Here is a 19,010-nt window from a genome sequence, read left to right on the forward strand (position 1 = left end):
TTGTGTGTTTGTATGTGTGTTCACCTACACTCACATGGTGCCAAGCGCGTGTGCTTAAATCCCAGACTCTAGTTGACACAATAAAAGCGTATTGCTGTAACCCCAAATGTGTGTGTGTGACATGCATTTCAAGCTGCCTCCCATTTGTTTAGTGTTGAACTGGCATGCCACCCTTCCATTTCCACTCGGCTCATGTGTGTGTGTGTGTGTGTGTGTGTGTGTGTGTGTGTGTGTGTGTGCGTGTGCGTGTGTGTACGTGTACGTGTGCGTGTGTGTGTGTGTGTGTGTGTTGGTTCCAATAGGCCCCTTCCCCAGTGAACCCCAATGCGCTGGACCGCACGGCTGCCTGGCTATTGAATATGAATGTGCAGTATTTAGACCATGAGGGGACGGAGCCTGAAACCCACAGAAACAGAGAGGATCTGACTCAGGTGGAGAAGGTAACCCCGCCCCAACCCCCTACCCTCGGAAACTCTCCTTTAATGGCACTGGCGCCTTGCCTCAATCTCTTCTTCTCCTTATTTCCTTTACCCCCCCCCCCCCCCTCCCCCGCCTGTGATACTTCCCTTCAGCCTAATGTTTCCACTTCCTTTCAATTCTCTTAATCAGTTCTCCCCTCACGTAACAGACACAATATTAACGCTACTTCAGAATGCAGGTCAACCCTTTGTTCAATTCAGGACTAGATCTAAAAGAGATGAGTCCCTTATCGTGTGTATGTGTGTGTCTGTGTGTGTGTGCAGGATGAATACATATGCAGCCACACAGACATTCTCTGCAAATACCTGTCGCTTCCTCTGCTTATGTACCTGCTTTTCCTCTCTGCAACCTTTTTTGTTCAAACCATTCACACTCAGCTCAAGCCACCGTGCCTTCACACGCTGCCAAATGCTGCCACATTATCATTCATTTTTAGTAAATACAGACGGTAAACCAATTCCACTTTGGGGGGGGGGGGGTCAAAGCACATTTCCTTACGTATTTTATTTTCACTCTAAAATCTGGGTAGAGACTGATTGTCTTTCTGTCAGATGGGGGGTGAGGGAGGCGAGAAATGGGATGATGATGCCGGAAAAAATGTTTTTGACATCTACAGCAATTTCATCCACTGACAAAAGTGGAGTTGTAGTTGCCGTAGTGGAGGGAAACTTCAGCAGCACAAAAACAACATCCTCTGTAATTGATCTCATATTTTGTCACTAAGTAGAGTAATCTGGAAGCACATTACAATTTCAGCAGTCATATTAAAACATGAACATTTTTTTTAAAAGCTTCAGCTTAGCGTTGTTTAATTTTGCGTTATGATGTAATATGTTTCAGCATGTTGTTGGTGGTCATAATACTTGGACACCCAAGAGTGAGTTTAATCACAGGTCGAGAAGGCGACACTTTGCCAAAAAGGGGGAAAAACAAAAAAAAAAAAGAATTCCTCCCGTCAGGGAAGTCAGTCTTTCGGATGTCTTACAGAATTTTTTATCTATTTATTTTTTGTAAATCCTACAGGGATTTAAGTCCAAACCCTCTCTGGGGTCCAGCAAGGGGTCAAAAAGAGATTTCCAAGGCTTATGTCAGAGGCTAGACTGGAACTATAGTGGTTTTATCCCCGGCTTCTCCCCCTTATTTCCTCTTCTCTTTTTCCCCCCTTCCCTGGTCATGACACAGCTTATGACCATCCTTTTACCAGTCCAGAGGTCTGTGGTATACGGCCAAACCAGGAGTCAAATTTGGGACATGGCTGGATTTGTTGTCATTTTACTGACTGCAGACAGTTTTTACAGTGATATATCCCACTATTCCAAACAAACAATACATCCAAAGAATATCAAATTCCCATTTCATTTGTATTACCTGAACTGAAAAGAGATTTCGCAGCATCCTAAGCCTTTAGAAGATCAGATCACGTAGCTATACAAGCGGAGCGATTTATTGTTTTCATATCCCAGCTGAAGGTACCAGTTTTTGCCTTCAGCACTTTGTGGTCTGAAGCACCGATAGGAGCCATAAGTCATTATCTAATGTCAAGGACATTGTTCACAAAAGAAAAATGTTGGCATTCTGCTCCCCTTCAGAAGCCATCTCAATTTCAAAGCAAATTATTAAAAAAATGCTGTACTCCAATAATTCCAATTTTATAATTGCAGCTCTTATATTTGTTCTGCCATTAACCGTTGAAAGGGACATTTGTATTTATTTGAATGGTGTATTATTATTTTATTATAATTTGATTCATTTATTCTATTATTTTTTATTATTAAATATAATTCTATATAATGTATTTTTTCTGACTAAAAACATCAGCTATTTTATCCAAATCCCTCAGGCCTCACAACACAGATATTTTTTTAAATGTAGAATTTTCTTTGGCTTTTGGCCTCTGTCCACAATGAATGAAGAAATCTCAGTTTTCCATGTATTTGTGTGGACAAGTAAAACGGAGCTTCTTGAAAACGCTGACATCGGGACCTCGACATACATCAGGAACCTCCGTGTGATGACCAGCGGCCATCATGTTGTCCGCGGAGTCTCTAGACCTGTGGACGAGGCCTCCGTTTCAGAGGTGGGCATTGTGTGGACACTAAAAGTAACGCTATGATCCCTATTTGTCCTTCGCTCTGTGTTCAGTACCAGCAGGAGATCGTGGTGCTGCAGGAGAAGCTGCGTGCGTCGGTGCAGAAGCTGGAGGAGTACGAGGCTCGACTGAAGGGCCAGGACGACCAGGCCCAGAAGGTTTTGATGGAGTACCAGGCCCGGCTGGAGGAGTCGGAGGAACGCCTGCGCAGACAGCAGGACGACAAGGACCTGCAGATGAAGGGCATCATCAGCCGGTGGGCGGGGTTTGACACGTGTAGCGTGTGATAGTGAATGTCAGTATACTCATATCACCAGGGATGTGCACAGGCACTCAAATAATGCACGGTGAAGGCTGGATTCTGCTTAAGTTAGTATAAGTTATCGTGCAGTCCAGGGACGTATTCCTTATTTAAATGTGTTTCCACCGGTGCAGAAACCTGAAAATTGCAATGGGGAAACTGATGTTGTTGCCCAAAGTCAAATCTATTTTCACAGTAATGCAGATATCCAACCATTAAGCAGAATGCACAACCCTTATTATTGTTATTGTATCGTGTATATCTCAGCTTTTACCACAATGGGATTAATTCATATTTCAATTTGGACTACAACCAGTATAAAAGGGGGAGAAATAATCGCTATTAGTACAAACCGCAAGTAAAACTGAATAATGATTTTCCCACTTGTGTTGTCAGGTTAATGTCAGTGGAAGAGGAGCTGAAGAAGGACCATTCAGACATGCAGGCCGTAGTGGACTCCAAACAGAAGATCATTGATGCACAGGTGAGACTGAAATCGTCTTGCTCTGTTTCCGTGATTTATGTTACAACTGAATAAAAAAAATCGAAACGGATTTTTTGTTTTTGCCAGAAAAAGTAGCAGAATTCACGGTGGTGGTGCTGATTGTGAAGAACATTAGCGCAAATTAAGACATTTTGGTGGGATCTTTCAGCATCATTATGTTTCAGGAAAACCGTGTGATACTTTTCAGTCCATAAGTTAAAATTTGTATTTTTGAAAACAATGCACGGTCAAAATGTACACTCAAGATGTTTCTTGAGTTCAGATATAGAAATAAGATTTTTGATTGAGAAATGTAAACTTTGAAGGGACAACAAGCATGTACACATATCTAGATGGAAGACTAGTTTGGATCACAATTATTACCTCATGGCATCATTATGGTCCATCTTATTCTCGGTATCGCTGATGATTAATGTGTTTCTTTATATTACAGAACATATTTCATTGTTTGTTTTGCCATGCTTTTTAAGGATTGTTTCAGTCTCTCTCACTGTTGTCCACATGCATTGTAGGAGAAGCGCATCGCGTCGCTGGATGCCGCCAACGCCCGGCTGATGAGTGCCCTGAGCCAGCTGAAGGAGCGCTACAGCATGCAGACCCGTAATGGCATCTCACCCACCAACCCCACCAAGCTGCAGATCACCGAGAACGGAGAGTTCCGGAACAGCAGCAACTGCTAGACGGAGCGTGGCCGGTGAGAGGACGCCAACGTGCATGACCGGCATTCCCTTTGGACGCTTTACCACGTCGGAGGGAGGACTTTTTCTCCTTCACCCATCGCCAAGAGAACGAAAGCCAGTGGACAGAACTGATCACCAGAGGGCCTTCAGCAGGAGGAGGTGGGGCAGCGCTTGTAGATAGCCAACCCAAAACTCTCCGTCCCTCCACAGAGGATTCAGATATCTATTATATTTCCAATGGATGTATGCAGTTTGCTGGGACAATTCAAGGACCTGCCCATGCCCGGGACAAACCACTATATAATCACAAAATCTGTGACCGTCGCTCTTCACACCCTTCCTCCCCTCCTCCTCTCATTTGTCGTCCTCTGAATGACAAAGTGGAAAACGTACAAACACAGAAATAACACTATGGTTGTCTCGAGAGGATTATTTTACAGTGCTTTATTTTAACAACTATGTTATTTTTATTTTATTTTTTAAACCAAATATGAGCTTTTAAGATATTTTTTGTCCAAAACAATCGACTCCTTGGGTGTGTTCCAAAGTGCCCTGCCGACTCCGACCACCCCCACCCTCCCCCTCACCCCCACGTAGTGCACTTTGTGAATGCTATTGGTACATGAAACGCCTTAAGTAAAGGAACACACCTTCTCCTACAGCTCCCCCTATTCCTGCAAAAAAGGCACAACTAATACTGTGGATTTGTAATGGAATAAATAAATAAATTGTACAAATAAATCTCTTAATGTATTATGAACGCTAAAGTTAAAGAACTCTATGTGATACTATATTAATTAAATTTTAATATAGATATATGAATTTCTTTTGTCTTATATAGAATCTACACACATAACTATATTTGATAATATGAAAGCAGCCCTTTATTTACAAGTGAGTTGTTAAGCTGAGTGCCCCTCCACTCCTTTTTCTCTGACTGAAAGACTTTTGGATTTTCGTTTTATTTCTGGCCCTGGTGGTGAGACTGTAGAGCAGTGATCGGCACCATCACCTCAACTATGTCCCTGACCTCCCGAATCCTTTCCTTGACGATGGTATATCTTTATTTCTTGTGAAAACAGTCCAAATGACTTCAACAGCTCTCGCTTAGCCTGTAATTGAGTGTGAACTTGAATAGTGAAGTCGATGCATCCTGCTTATGGTGCTCGTCGCGGCTCATACCGACAGACGAGTTATATATTTTTTTGGTTGGAATATGTAGTCCGTCTTTTATGTGTATATCAGTACGCTGTCCTTATTTGATGGGATGTCAGCAGAGTTTTCGCTCCAGCAGCGCACGCTGTCCAGAGGGATGTTTAGACTAATACACTGGACTGGTGACGGCCTCCTGAGATAGTATCTGTCTGGTCGGTGGTCATGACCGATGCTGCATCCAAACTGTGATTCTGTCCAGCTAGGTGGCGACACGTTTCCTCATTCCTCTTTCATTTTGCTTCTCTCGCGCTCTCTCCTTTCTTCCAAATGTGAAGATAGAAACACACAGCAGGTCTTAACAAGGGGGTTCGGGCCCTGTAATATTAACCCTTTTGTTGCCGTCGGATCGCACCATGCCATTTCAGCGTCTATATATTGCATATTTTTATATGTTTCTTCTTACCGTTAAACAAACGATATAAAATAGGTGAGAATCTGCATGCTTACTGGCACTAAAGCCGACCATAGCGTCAGTGTCACCATTTGTTTTTAGTTGCCAATAGAAAGGTGATGATACAAATAGACGGCCGGCTGAAGACATATAAAGTGAATATATGTTAATTGAGTGTATTAGAAGGCTGACCAGCCTGGGAAAGTGTAAATAAAATGTTCACAATATTTTTACCTAATGTAAACAGAAAGCTTTCTTTTTTGTTTTTTGTTTTTTGTAAATGTACCTTGTGCTCAACTCTGCTGTATCAATATGACATGGATATTGTAAATACTTAATAGCTCAATCAGTCAGCTGTCTTCAATGATTAAAACTATTTTAATTCACTGTATTCACGGTCATTAATCATCCTGTTAAAACTCCTATTTCTATCAGATTCTAAACACTATTGATATATCGGTAGCAAAAACTGATTTGAGTATCTGACCTTTTTAGTTTTTGGTAGTTATGGATGGTAGCCATTTTTGGTAGCCATATTGGGTTTTCTGCATCCAGAATGGCGTACTACTACACATATAGTATGTATGTGTACTTGCCTCCAGTGTACTTAAGTATGCGAGTACAAAGAGCGATGGCTGCTCAGTCAACACTGCATAGAAACATCCTGGCACAATGCATTGTGGGATATGCGTGCCGGTGTAGTGTGCAGTTCTGCATACTACCATATTCTACCGGATGTCGTATGCCTTCCTGGGGCTTTCCACATACTATTTGGCATACTAATTAGTACGCTAGAATGCCGTTTCCATTGTCTTCCTGCGACATGACAAATGGCTCGGCTGAGTTCCTCGTCAGTGCATCCTCGCCTCAAACACTGGCTGAGGACACACTCACACACACACACACACACACACACACCCACCCACGCACCCATATGCGATATCGTGGGAATGCGACATTCTGAAATGCGATGAAACTCGCAAGCACAATCCCATTTTTCTCATCCGTGTGGTTCTATGCACTTTTATGTCCAATGCTAGTTTCTGATACTTTCAAATATACCTTTTAGGAGTTTGTGAAAGTGTGGCAACTTTAACAGATGATGACTAGATATTAGCTCAATAACAGCATTGTATCCATTGCATATGCACAGTACTATTGAACTCTCTCTTTTTGTTTTGTTGTTTTTATTAGTGGAAAAACTAGACTTGGACTGAACTATGTAAGGAATCTGGTTAAGATATTGTTCCATCCCCAAACTGTAAACTGTGTACAGTTATTAAAGCTGAACCACTTAGATCACATATGCCACACTGCAAAAAAGATGGATGCAATAAGCTTCATCATTATATTTGGCTCTCTATTTGATTTATTTTTTTTATGCAGCTCTTGTTCCCACATGAATAACAAGATCAATTTGTTTCTATCGTCCAAGAAACAGAAAATGAATCGATGTATATAACTCACACCCACCTACAATGCAGCCAATTCAAGGAACAGATTCATAACAAATATAAATCTATCAATCAAAAAGCGTTGTATGTTTTCTAATAACTTGTAGAAAATACTTTTGTAAGTATGTTGAAAGTAAAGTATTTGCTGGATTTTGCTTCCTTTGACAACAGTGACAAAACAATAATGTACAGAGGAATTTGTGTTGACGAAATAATGTGGCTGTGCAATTTATGTACATTTATGACTAGACCTATTAAAGTTTTATTTAGCTATTTTAAATGTCGCCTTCCTCTGTTATGATTCCATCCCATTGTTTGTAGAATGTGAAGCACGGTTCGACTTTCTCTGTAGAGCAACTACCTCGGAGGTTGATGAAATGTGAACTCAGGCCCAGATAGCAGACTGTAGAGCACAATATGTAAATAGAGCCCTAGAAGACACAACATATGTTCAGGGCCAGGGTCCAAAAGCAGCAAACAGGGAAATAAGAGACGGCTTTTCAGCATCGCCTGCATGCTGGTGAGTCTGACCTATATACATTGTTATTCTCCACAGTGGGCAGGAGGGAGAGAGGAAATCAAAGACGTGTAAAGGGAAAAAAATGGGGGTGCAGCACAAACAACAAAATGTTGACTGTGATAACTTGGGTGGAGTTAAAAGTGATAAAACTGGCAAAGATAGTGGCATGGACATTCTGATTATTCCATTATCTCCATCACTCAAATCAGCTTAGATCAATAACCTTTTTCTCTCCAAGTCAAGAGCAAATGCTTATATACCTCCATACAACAACAATAATAGTAATAATTTTTGACATTTAAAAAAAAAAAAAAAATAAAAAAAAAATAAAAAAAAAAAAAAAAAAATATATATATATATATATATATATATATATACTGTATCAGTATATAGCTGCAGGCAGCATATACACAGGGTTCTTTATCGACACCAGTTATCGCTCCTCTTTAAATCAGCATTACGTCTCAAATGAGTTAAATATTTTTGAGTTTCCATTGAGCTCAGCATCAACTCATATAAGTGACGCAGTGAGCCCTGGTGACGGGCTGAATTACTAATACAAGGATACACTTGTGTTTTATGACTTCATCATAAAAAATGAGGAGGTGGCTGTCTCCTACCTGTAGTCCACAGCGTACTGCCTCACGATGTCTCTGTAGAAGGAAATCACTCCGTATGGAAGTTCCCAACAACATAGTTCCATTTAAATGGATTAAACACTGCATTGTCACTCAGAGACATTTCATCAACTTTTTAAACTTTCGGGACTAAAATAAAACGGACATTATTCAAACCCATTGCTCTGGAGCTGCAGCAGAACTCCATGTGTGGGGAGACAAACACGGAATATGTTTTGGACTCCTATAGTTTATGTGTTACGACTGGCTCGAATGGCACAAAATAAGGAGGGACAGGGCACTGGGTTTGATGCAAACAGACTGCGTTTACATTTACAAAAAAGGCAAAAGAACAAAATATAAAATGAAACTCCCAACTGACGTGAAGCAGGTAAGACAATACACTCATACACACACACGCACGTAGTTTGCAATCACTACAGAGCGTTGGAGTCTACACTTTGCAGCTCGCGAGGTGCAAATGTGCTTTCATAGCCACAACCTGCACATACTGTATATAGTGAATTGGATGATGATGGCACAAAGCATCTTACTTCACTAACTCGTCTCGCTTCGACCGGAAGTTTTAGAACTTTGGCGTGTCAGTGATGCACAAACGCTCTGCTACCTCCGATCAAATTTAGTCGTTATTTTACTAATTGCTTCTCTGTATGTGGATGGATACTTGAACCATGTGATGACGTCCCGGTTCTAATGACACCTCAACCCTGTCCGTAGCTGCAGTGGTTGTCCTATTTCAGACCCCTTTAGCCGAAAAAGTTCCAAGGACAATAATTATAATAATAATGGATGGATGGACCCCTAATAATAACAAATATAGCTGCAGGCAGCAATATACGGGGTCCAGTTTAGTCGTGTTAGGTACGTATTACAGTTTTCCAGGTTCTGTGAAACTCAGCAATAATTGTGCATAGTGTGCATAGTAGTGCATAGTTTTTTTTTACTCGTTTCATAACTTTTTTCAAGGTTTTCTGAGATTTGTTAGGTCTTTTCTTTAACACGAGTGTGACTAAGCTCCAAGGATGGATGTTCTATCCACTGCTTTGTTAGCGATGTTTATTATTATTATTGGTATTAATGATCATTTCCACCATGAGTGAGTGACCTAATGTAATATACACACATCACTTAACATTTTTGGAAACTAAAACACGTGTTGATAAATTACAGCCGATCCTGAATTATGAATTAGTTCAAACTCAACCCCCGCGTGCAGCTAGTTTCGTTAGTTTAGATTAAAATAACTCACTGAGACAGAGAACGGAAACGCAGCCAAACGCAGAATTCTGGTCCTCGTTCGCCTCGCATTTGGGACAGTTTTATACAACTTGCTTGTTTAATTTTTGAGTAAATTAGTTTTAGAAATTAAAAAAAAAAAAAAGAACAAAATAAATAAAAATATCACATTGCTTTGCTTCCTTCCTTTTCTTTTCTTCTCTAGTAAACAGATTTTTTTTGAAAATCAATTTGAAAATGATAGTTAGCATACTCAAACTCAAGTTCTATGATCAGTGTCTGCCCTCTAGCTTCGTCCTCACCTGGCTTTCCCGGCATTCACGCCCTGGTGAAAAAAATGTGACTGTACCGATCAGCCTGTCAGCTGTGGTCTGCCACTATAAAAGGGCCGCGCGCCGCCAATCTGCTCCACAAGGATCTTCAGCGACTCTGGGAAGACAACAGGGCAGGAAAAGCTAGAGGCCTTCGCCTATGATCATAGAACTTGCGTTAGAGTTAGTTAACTAACGTTCTATTTCACATAGGCTCCGCACTCTAGATTCCTCCTTATTGGCATATAAGGCAAAGCCAGCTGAGTCCACACCCTGCTGTCAAGAGACAAGGCAATAGCTCTGCCGGTACAAACGGTACAACCGGCCAACCAATACGCATAATAACTTATTAACCCTTGTTAACCCTGGCCCAGGCCATGAATAACTATAACAGAGCAGCGGGAACGGCGTCATATTATATTATATTAAATTCATAAGCGGTTTCCCGCTTGTTAAAAATCTGTAAAATGCATGTGCTCCACAGGGCATGAGGTGGGAATGACATTCTGTCCTTCACACCAGCGTTCAAACAACCTCTACTTCCCTGAGTGTTGGTAGAGATTGCCCTGGCACTCTGTATCGTATTAATCACCGCAGATAAAAAAGCCCTGTTGTTGTAGCCTCAACCTCAACCAGGTACCAGGCCACCAGTGGCTGACCTAGAATCAGGCACTGTTTTATCATTTCCTGTACCTGAGAGATGGCATCCTGGAACCTGGCTATTGGCCATGGCTGATCCGCCAGTAACTGAACCAGCTCCATTAAGCAAGGTGCGGACATGCATTTTGGGGCTATTAGAACGACGCACACTCTCTCCGCTCTCATTCTCTTTAACAGGCAGCCCCACTCCCACTGGCCCCTCAGGTCACTAGGGAAGTGGCTAGTGCAGGCTGGACGAAAATCTCAGCAATATTATTGGTGAGATCACTTAGACTTGTCAAGAAATTCAGAACAAACACCATGTGTAGAATTTTATGTTGGGTAAATTGATAAAGGTTGTTATAAAGGCAAGAGATTTAAGAATAAACATTTATGCACTACAACTGAAATGTAGGCCAGTATTAAATGCATAACTTTATTTTGGGTAAAATGCTAAATCTGTCCAATTTGGCTTTTATTTAAAACATTTTAGGTGGTGGTGAGTACAGGCACTGAGTGTTCTCGCTGGTTGCAAACCGGTCCACCCGTTCTCCTCCAAAATGGCGTCAGATCTGGCGAGCTATGTCCAGGTTCAGACGCCATACTGAGCATCTGAGACGTCACTTGGGGTAGTATAAGGAGGGAAGGAGTAGAGGAAAGACGCTTCCAAGCGGGGTATGTTTCCTATAAACTGCTTGTGGCAGTTCCGCCTGCCACACGTCACCATAGTGGCTTTTTAAGGGCCCTCCAACATGGTGTTGACATGCACCAGTTTATTGAAGAGGGTGGACAAGATGGAACAAGCCCGGAGCAGATTGAAACAGATTGTCTTGACAAGGGATCCTCCCGTGTCATGATCCAGGGCCCAATTACCTAGACCCAAGACAGGTGTGGCTGCTGAATCACATCACCCCCGCATCACACTCATGGTATCTCTCCTTGGCTCTCGTCGCCGCAGACAGATGATGTGCCTGTCTTGTCCAAGGAGGGCCCCAGCCGAACGGGAGGGCTCATTGGGCTCACCCAGTGACTGAAGATGTAGGTGAGAACAGCATTGATATTCCATCACACGGTTCTCATCTCGCTCAGACGGGAGGGTGGGGGCCCTGGGCATACGTGCCCTCCTAGCTTGGCGACTGGTCTGGTTGGCCCTGGCACGTAGAGGGTCAATGATACGAGTCCGCTAGGGGGATATGGCGTCCCAGCTGAGCCCTTCAGTTGGCTCGGTGAAGGAGACTCCAAACAGTCCGTCATTGGCGAGATGCCCGTTGATAAGCTTAGCCTTCTCTGGTTCTACAGTTTCCGTAGTGTAGTGGTTATCACGTTCGCCTCACATGCGCGGTGCATTGCACTGCTGCCTCACAGCAAGAAGGTCCTGGGTTCGATTCCTGCCTGGGGTGCTGTTGGCACCGTGCTCCGGTGGGTTATCTCCCAAATAGGAGCCTTTCTGTGTGGAGTTTGCATGTTCTCCCCGTGCTCACATGGGGTTTCCTCCACCTTACGTCAGTAAGGACCCCCCCCCCCCAAAAAAAAACATGCACACATCATCGTCTGACCAGCGATGGACAATTGTCCCCGGGCGCGTCGACAAATGCTGCCCACTGCTCCTGGCTGTGGCCCCGGAGGAAGGACAGACCAGGATGGTTTAAATGCAGAGGAACCATTTCACCGGCCACCATCCAAAGCATGTGTGAGTGGAAGCATGTGTTGTAGTGTTGTGGGACAAATAAAGACTGTTTCTTTCTTCCGGTAGAGCGGTCAGGTCCAGCCACAGCGCACGCTCGGACTGTGTGGCACAAGTAATGACCCTGCCCGCTGATACCGCCAGGACTTGGATCAGATGAAGGATGGTGCCCGAGGTCCTTGCCACCTCATTAACCTCCCCCGGGAACAGAATCTCTCTGCCCGCCGCCAAGGTGCCCAGGAAGACATAGAGGAGGGTGATGTTAGCAGGTCTCCAGGCGAGGGATCTAGGCGTTGACCCTCCCCTCTACGGCCATAAAAGGGAGGTAGGTGGAAACCGGTGCTTGGATGGAGCCAGGTGTTGACCCGGCACCATCGATGAACCGGTTGATGGCTGGGAACTGCGGGCAGATATCAGCCTTTCTCGCCGCAGCTGAGCGAATGAGTCCCGGGAAGTCGCCGAACTGGGTGCAAGCCAACCCCCAATACCAGGGAGATTACGGATGCTCTGGGTGAACCCCCCTCCTCGTACTTGTCCATGGGTTAACCCGATGGGTTGCTATATACGAGCCAGTGGGGATTTCACCAGGTGGAGGGAGAACGGAAGGACAGGGCAGATGCTGCTCCGGCTCCTACTCCCCTCTGCTCAACACAGAATTAGAGCCTCCTCCAGTGGAACGCTGTCATTGAAGTAAAAGCCAGTGAGCATGTGGTCTCGCTCACCCTTTGGCAGGACCGCCGGATCTTCAGCTCCCTGTTTGGCGTGGAGGGAGCCCAGGCACTTGAAGCAATGCAATGCTGGTCCACCACCGACAAGTATGCTGGGCATCCCTCACACCTAAAATATATATATTTTTATTAGACTTTAGAACTTTTAATTCACACCATTTAGTAGTAGTATTTATTATTAGGAGCTACAATATTAAGTCTTGGATATGATTTGGACAATTCAGTTTTGTAGATCTGGAAACATTTTGTTTCAATTCTCTGCAGGCTCAAAATATATTTACTCTTATGTTTATACATAATGCAGTTCATTTCTTAAATGAAGAACTTGGAATTACCCCAGTGTATGAAACATGATTTAAAAATAAAAATATATCAAACCAGTTACTGAAGGAAAATACCAGACATTTTTAATGAGTTATTCCTTTATGATTTGCTTTATTATTTGCTCACAGAGCTAGACGACTAAGACACTGCTTTACAAAGTCCTTTAAACGAGCCAAAAAAACAAGTGCATACACCACACGCTGAGTGCGCGTGTTCACACAAATGTCCACTCAATCTGACACTCATAACTGTGCAAAAATAGTTCATAAGATTATTGTGCAAATGCTCAGTAGGACAGGACACGCTTGGTACGGTGGCATCCGTCCGGCCGGTCGGGTGTAAACACGTGTCTGTGACGTTATGGACACCCTCACACCGGACCTTTGGAGGGCACGGCATACGTCCAGTAATCCCTGAAGTGAAGGAGTGAGTAAGTGTGTGTGTGTGTGTGTAGGATGATTGTCCTCTGGAGCTGCTTCAGAAGATAAGACCTTCATCTCTGGACGGGAAATTTGGGAAATTAAGTTAAGGGGAACGAAAAGTCAGTAAGAGTCAACCAGTGTATTTCACTCAGGCCGTTGCGGCGTTTCCTTCTGGGAAACCTGGAGAACGGCGCTAAAAGTTTAACTTGGAGTAAAATAAAAAAAAGAAAAACAACCACTACAGGAGAGTAGGAAATAACAGTTTTACGACAGTTTGACCCCAAAATTGAAATATTGATGATTGATCTTTGTTTTTTTTCCTTTACTTCACATTGAGCATTGGGGAAATTAATAGATCTTCATTAGTATTTATTTAGTGTCTTTCAATAAATCCTTATGTCATCATCTACATCATCTTCGTCAACTCATGGCTGTAATTGTGATGCGCATTGAAACGTATTGAACATACTTATTAAAAGATATAGTTTGGATTGACATGGGTTTTTTTTGGGACTGATCTTGCACAACTTCACCATCTAGGATCCTGTGAACTTTCTGCAGAAACTAAAGTTGTAGTAGCTTAACCGTTCTACTTGTTTTCGTTTACATTACTTTCCAACAGAGATGATTTAGGTCTATCACAGCCCGGCACTCTGCCCTTGAAGTGATAAATACAATATGAAATTAAAATTAAAAAAATTAAAAATTAATAAATAAAAAAAATTCAAAGAAACTGCAATATTTCCATTTTCTGGCTCAGCCTGTTGTAAAACCGTGACATCATTCACTCCTCTGAGGTAGGAATATATTTGTTTTTAGCTTTTAGCACCGCTCCCAGGAGTGATTCTCATCTCACTGGATAATCAAGGGTCCTGATCTTTCTCTCCCTGTGGTAAAAATCTTCAAGTCTTTCTCGGGGCAGATCGAGGCTCAACGCGGTCAGTTCTCCACGTTGGCCCTCTGCAGCGTGCCGGGCCTGAGTCTCTGCTGCAGCCGGTGGTCCTGGCTGGCCGCCCGGCGCAGGGGCCCCGGGGAGCAGAGCCGGGGGTTGAACAGGCCGGGCGCCTGAGTCCTGGAGGCCCGTGGCAGGGCCCGGCTGCAGCTCAGGGAGCGCCGGTCCTCGCACCCGCCTCCGGACTCCAGCTGGGACTCGCACAGCTCCAGCAGCGACAACACCTGTTCTTTCAGCAGCAGGGACTTGAATCTGCGACCCGCCAGGTAGAAGAAGGCTTCCACAAACGCCTGGAGTCCCATTCCTGTCACACGACAGACGGAGGAGAGGAGATTAAAAGGTGAATCTCAAGGAAAGGACCAGTGATATTTTGAAGTTTGAAGTATTGAACGGCCTTTTCAGCGGATGGAGACGTCACGTTTGGGAATAACGAATGTAGCGTTATATAACAGTCTTTCAGAGAACAGAGGAAAACAGTGTCAGTCTAACTAATATTTGTGTATTCCTTAATGCAGTGAAACTATACACTATTCAACTTCTTTTGCAGAGCCCCTCTCCCTAGGATTTCAAGGACCCCCACCAAAAAAAGTGTGCCAACTAATGTAGTTTATGGCAAACCAGGTGGAGCAGTTCCATTCATTTGTGGTTGTAAATGCCTATTCACACAGGCTAACGGGGCAGAAAGGTGCTCAACTAATGAACAAAAATATAAGTTAAAAGTAAAGAAAGCAAAACAAAACCAATAATTAAAATAAATAATCAAAATAACTTAAAATTTAAAGAAATTTGGATTACTTTCAATGAACTAATGAAAATAACCCTGTTCTCTCCCTGCTAAAATATACAGTATATATTATATATTAAAGGGCTTGTTTTGTTTAGTTTTCTTGCACGCCCCTTGCAATTCCTCCGCGGGGGGGGATTGCCCCACAGTTTGAATACCACACTGCCTTAACCTAGAGAGTCACCATTTTGCCCTTCTCACCCCCCAATGTCCTGCTCTAATTTTTCCTTCAGCAAACGATAAGTTCTGTTCATATTATGTTACGCTAGTGACAGTCCCCTCCCACCCACCGCGGAGCAGCTTTTCGGGCCTTGGGCAGATCACGCTCACCTCGGGGCAGCACCACTGCGCCTGCCAATCACTTTCTAAATACGACTCAATAACTTTGTAATCCACGCCTAATCTGTGTTGTATCCGAGCCAAACGCGCCAGTGTTTGCCAGAACGCTGCTCTGTGCACAAACAACAGAATATTCCACCGGGGTGGAATTATTATTATGGTTTATTATTAACGTGATTTTTTCCCCCCCTTGATAGATTAAAATTGCCCAGTGGTGCATAATAGTCATCATAGTCTTTGATGGTGTTATTTTCCATGTATTTTGCAAAAATGACCCTGCTTGTGCTCAAATAAAATATATGTATGCAAATAAATTCCATTGTATAGTGTAAGAAAAAAAACCAACATGATTTCCTTCTTTTTAATCTTATTTCTTTCTTTTTTGTGTTTCATGTGGGACTGGGCGTGGGAAGTGAGAGTAAAAATGGAAAAAATGAAACCTTATCGGTTATTATATTAGATTCTCTCTGTTTAAAGAATCAATAAAGACATCAGTAAAAAAAAGAATGAAAAAATAAATAAATAAAATCAGCCAGACAACACTCAATAACCATACGCTTGTATACGTATATTACTAATATAGCTCTGACAGGAATAATTTGGCATGACAAAATTATTTATACAGGTATTCCTCACCTAACGACCTAGCTGTTTAAGGACTGTTCGGACTGCTCTCTGACCAGACTGTATAGTACGCTGTGTACATGCCACGGCGTCTCAGCATCAGGCATCTCATTGTGCATCACCGTTTATATACTATATACACTATATAGACTGTATACACTATATACATACACTATATACACTTTATATATACTATATAAACTATATACACACTATATACGCTGTATACACTATATATACACTATATCCACAATACATACTATATATACACACAAAATATACTATATACTCTATATACACTGTATACATCTCATCTCTCTCATCTCCCGAACTCTCAGTGTCGTTCCCACAGTTTGTCAGTATTCCCTACAGTAGCGTTCACAATGACCACGCCCCCTTACTGTGAAATAACACGGGTCCTCACTTATCTACCAATTCGCTGAACGACCTGGTCAAACGAATGGAACTCGTTCGTTAAGTGAGGAGGGGGAATATCATAGGTTTACAATGTTGACTTTTTTTGAAGTACCTTTCAAGCACCTGAGCACAAAAAAGGGCTATTTTCAAGGTATTCCAGGACTTAAATTCAAGCACTTGAAGCACCTCAAAGACCTGGTAAGAACTCTGAGATATAGCCTCCTCAGTAAAAAGGTCCGACCAGAGAGGGAATTACAATCCTGCTCTCGGCTTTGACCGTTTCAGGAGCTGTTAACCCTTAAGTGTCCACTGTTCTATCCTTGTCAACAGTATTTTAAACTTCGGGGAAAGGGTAGTTAGATAATCCACTGGAGTATGAAGAGCTGGTCCAACACTGCTTTTACCTGCTTCCCTGGAGTCCGGGATCGACACTGACCAGCGACGTGTGATGTCTATGTAGAGGATGTCCACCGACGCCATGGAGAGGTTGGAGCTGCTCAGTTTGCAGCTCCTGAACACAGATATACATATATACGACCATGTGATGCATCCAAAACAACATGAGTTCAATCGATTGACAGATAGAAAAAATGTAAATACACAATAAACCTAAAATTTAACATTGAAACGTAAAAATAAATGGAAAAATATAAAAAAGAGATTGGCATTATACAACCAACCCAATGATAAACAATAAATAATAAAATATATAACTAAAAGTTATTAAATAAGCAATAAAATAACCTAAGAAATAAACAATAGAGTAAAAAATTTAATTTACAATTTGGAAATTTACAATAAACCTAAAAATAGACAACAAACCATAATAACCCAAAAAATTTAACAATACACCTCTGTATCAACATGGAAAGATTTATTCTAATTAATATTAATAAATAGTTTCTAACATGTCTTTAACTTAAGATTAGACTAGACAAGATTTCTGGCAATATTTGACTGTATACAATACGAATGAATAATAATTAAGTCTCCCATATGACATCATTAGTGCTTCTTAAAGACCCTGTGAGACATGGAGTACACCACCGGGGATATTTCGGGTCTTTTCTCACCTGATGAAGGTGCGGAAGGTGGTTGGGCCTAGGCGCATGTTGCCCTTGACGCCCAGAAAGCGCAGGAAGAGTGCGGCGATGCGCTCCACCAGGCGCAGGTAGGTGAACTGCTTGGTGTATTTGGGGTAGACCTGTTTTAGACACAGCGAGGGCAGGGCTTCCGGGGCCTCCTTCCCCTTCTCCGGGGACCCGGCCTTCACCGAGATCGCCTCCCCCTGGTCGCCGCCACTGCCGCCGTCTGGCTGCGACCTGTTGGCAAATAATAATTAAAAAAATGTCATTTAAAATCTGAGGTGATGCGGTTTCCTGCTGCAGCAAATTTGAGAATGAATGGCTTTATTTTTTGATTTTATAATAAATTAAATACATGTGATGAGGATTCAGTCCAGGGGATGCCGTTCATTTCTATGTGAAATGTGGGTTTGTGAAGCCCTTTGAGACTGTATTGTGATTAAGAGCAATATAAATAAACCTGACATGTCTTTCCATCTTATTTTAATTTACTTCAGTAGTTTATGAATGAAAATACAATCAACTTGGAATATATTCAAATCAAGAAATAAAACCCAAAAAGGAATGAAATTGAGATCTTTTGATTTAAATTGTATTTATTTATATCATTCACGATTAATTCTAATATATATTTTATCACATTCAATTTAGAATTATCTAAGTGTATTTCAATAGAACTCGATTTGGATCCACAACAGAGCAAAGAACGCTGAGAAAGCGTTGCTCCGTAACATTTGAGGCCTCTAAAGCTAAGACGGCCACATAACAGGACATTACGTTTGGGAGGCAGATCATCACCCTGACCCAGGCACAACAGCAGAAGCTGCTGGTCTAATTTTATTTGAATTAACATACACAGTCTTGGCCTATAGTGCCAATAAAAAATGAGATTCTCCATTAGGAGTTTGCTCTGTGCCTCTCCAACTGGGTAGCAGCCCAGTGGTAAATATCATTTAAGGTAAGATTTTTCCTTTCTAACCCCCTCATGAGACTGGTGTAGCTGACTGCCCCCTGCACCCCAATTAGAGGACTGAAGACTTCCCTGCTTCCCTGCTCATGAAAAAAATATTATATAAGAAATCTAATTATGTAAAAGGTCACACATCCCAGTGCATCAGTAATGAGACATCTCCGACACTGGATTTTAAACCAATAAAAATGTAGTTAGTTTCTTTGGAAAGAGTAATACAAA

The 19,010-nt window shown here is 42.3% G+C and overlaps 2 protein-coding genes across 5 annotated transcripts in view; one reads left to right on the top strand and one right to left on the bottom strand.

Annotated features, from left to right (window-relative positions):
- Positions 1-7,389, top strand: part of LOC307243172 (disabled homolog 2-interacting protein-like) — a 115,104-nt gene extending 107,715 nt beyond the window's left edge. For 3 of the 4 annotated variants that reach the window (XM_080017835.1, XM_080017836.1, XM_080017838.1), the window contains 4 exons: positions 303-440; positions 2,623-2,825; positions 3,267-3,354; positions 3,888-7,389. In XM_080017835.1, the coding sequence (XP_079873961.1) occupies positions 303-440; positions 2,623-2,825; positions 3,267-3,354; positions 3,888-4,055 (597 nt within the window). In that variant the 3' untranslated portion in view covers positions 4,056-7,389. The remainder of the gene's footprint in view (positions 1-302; positions 441-2,622; positions 2,826-3,266; positions 3,355-3,887) is intronic. The other variant, XM_080017837.1, reaches the window with a different exon arrangement.
- Positions 7,390-14,556: 7,167 nt separating this feature from the next.
- ttll11 (tubulin tyrosine ligase-like family, member 11) overlaps positions 14,557-19,010 on the bottom strand; it is a gene marked incomplete at both ends in the record, with an annotated part of 32,945 nt that continues 28,491 nt past the window's right edge. The window contains 3 exons of the mRNA XM_080018332.1: positions 14,557-14,873; positions 17,138-17,244; positions 17,807-18,055. Coding sequence (XP_079874458.1) covers positions 14,557-14,873; positions 17,138-17,244; positions 17,807-18,055 — 673 coding nt within the window. The remainder of the gene's footprint in view (positions 14,874-17,137; positions 17,245-17,806; positions 18,056-19,010) is intronic.

Source organism: Zeus faber (genome assembly GCF_960531495.2).
Source record: "Zeus faber genome assembly, chromosome: 17".
NCBI lineage: Eukaryota > Metazoa > Chordata > Actinopteri > Zeiformes > Zeidae > Zeus > Zeus faber.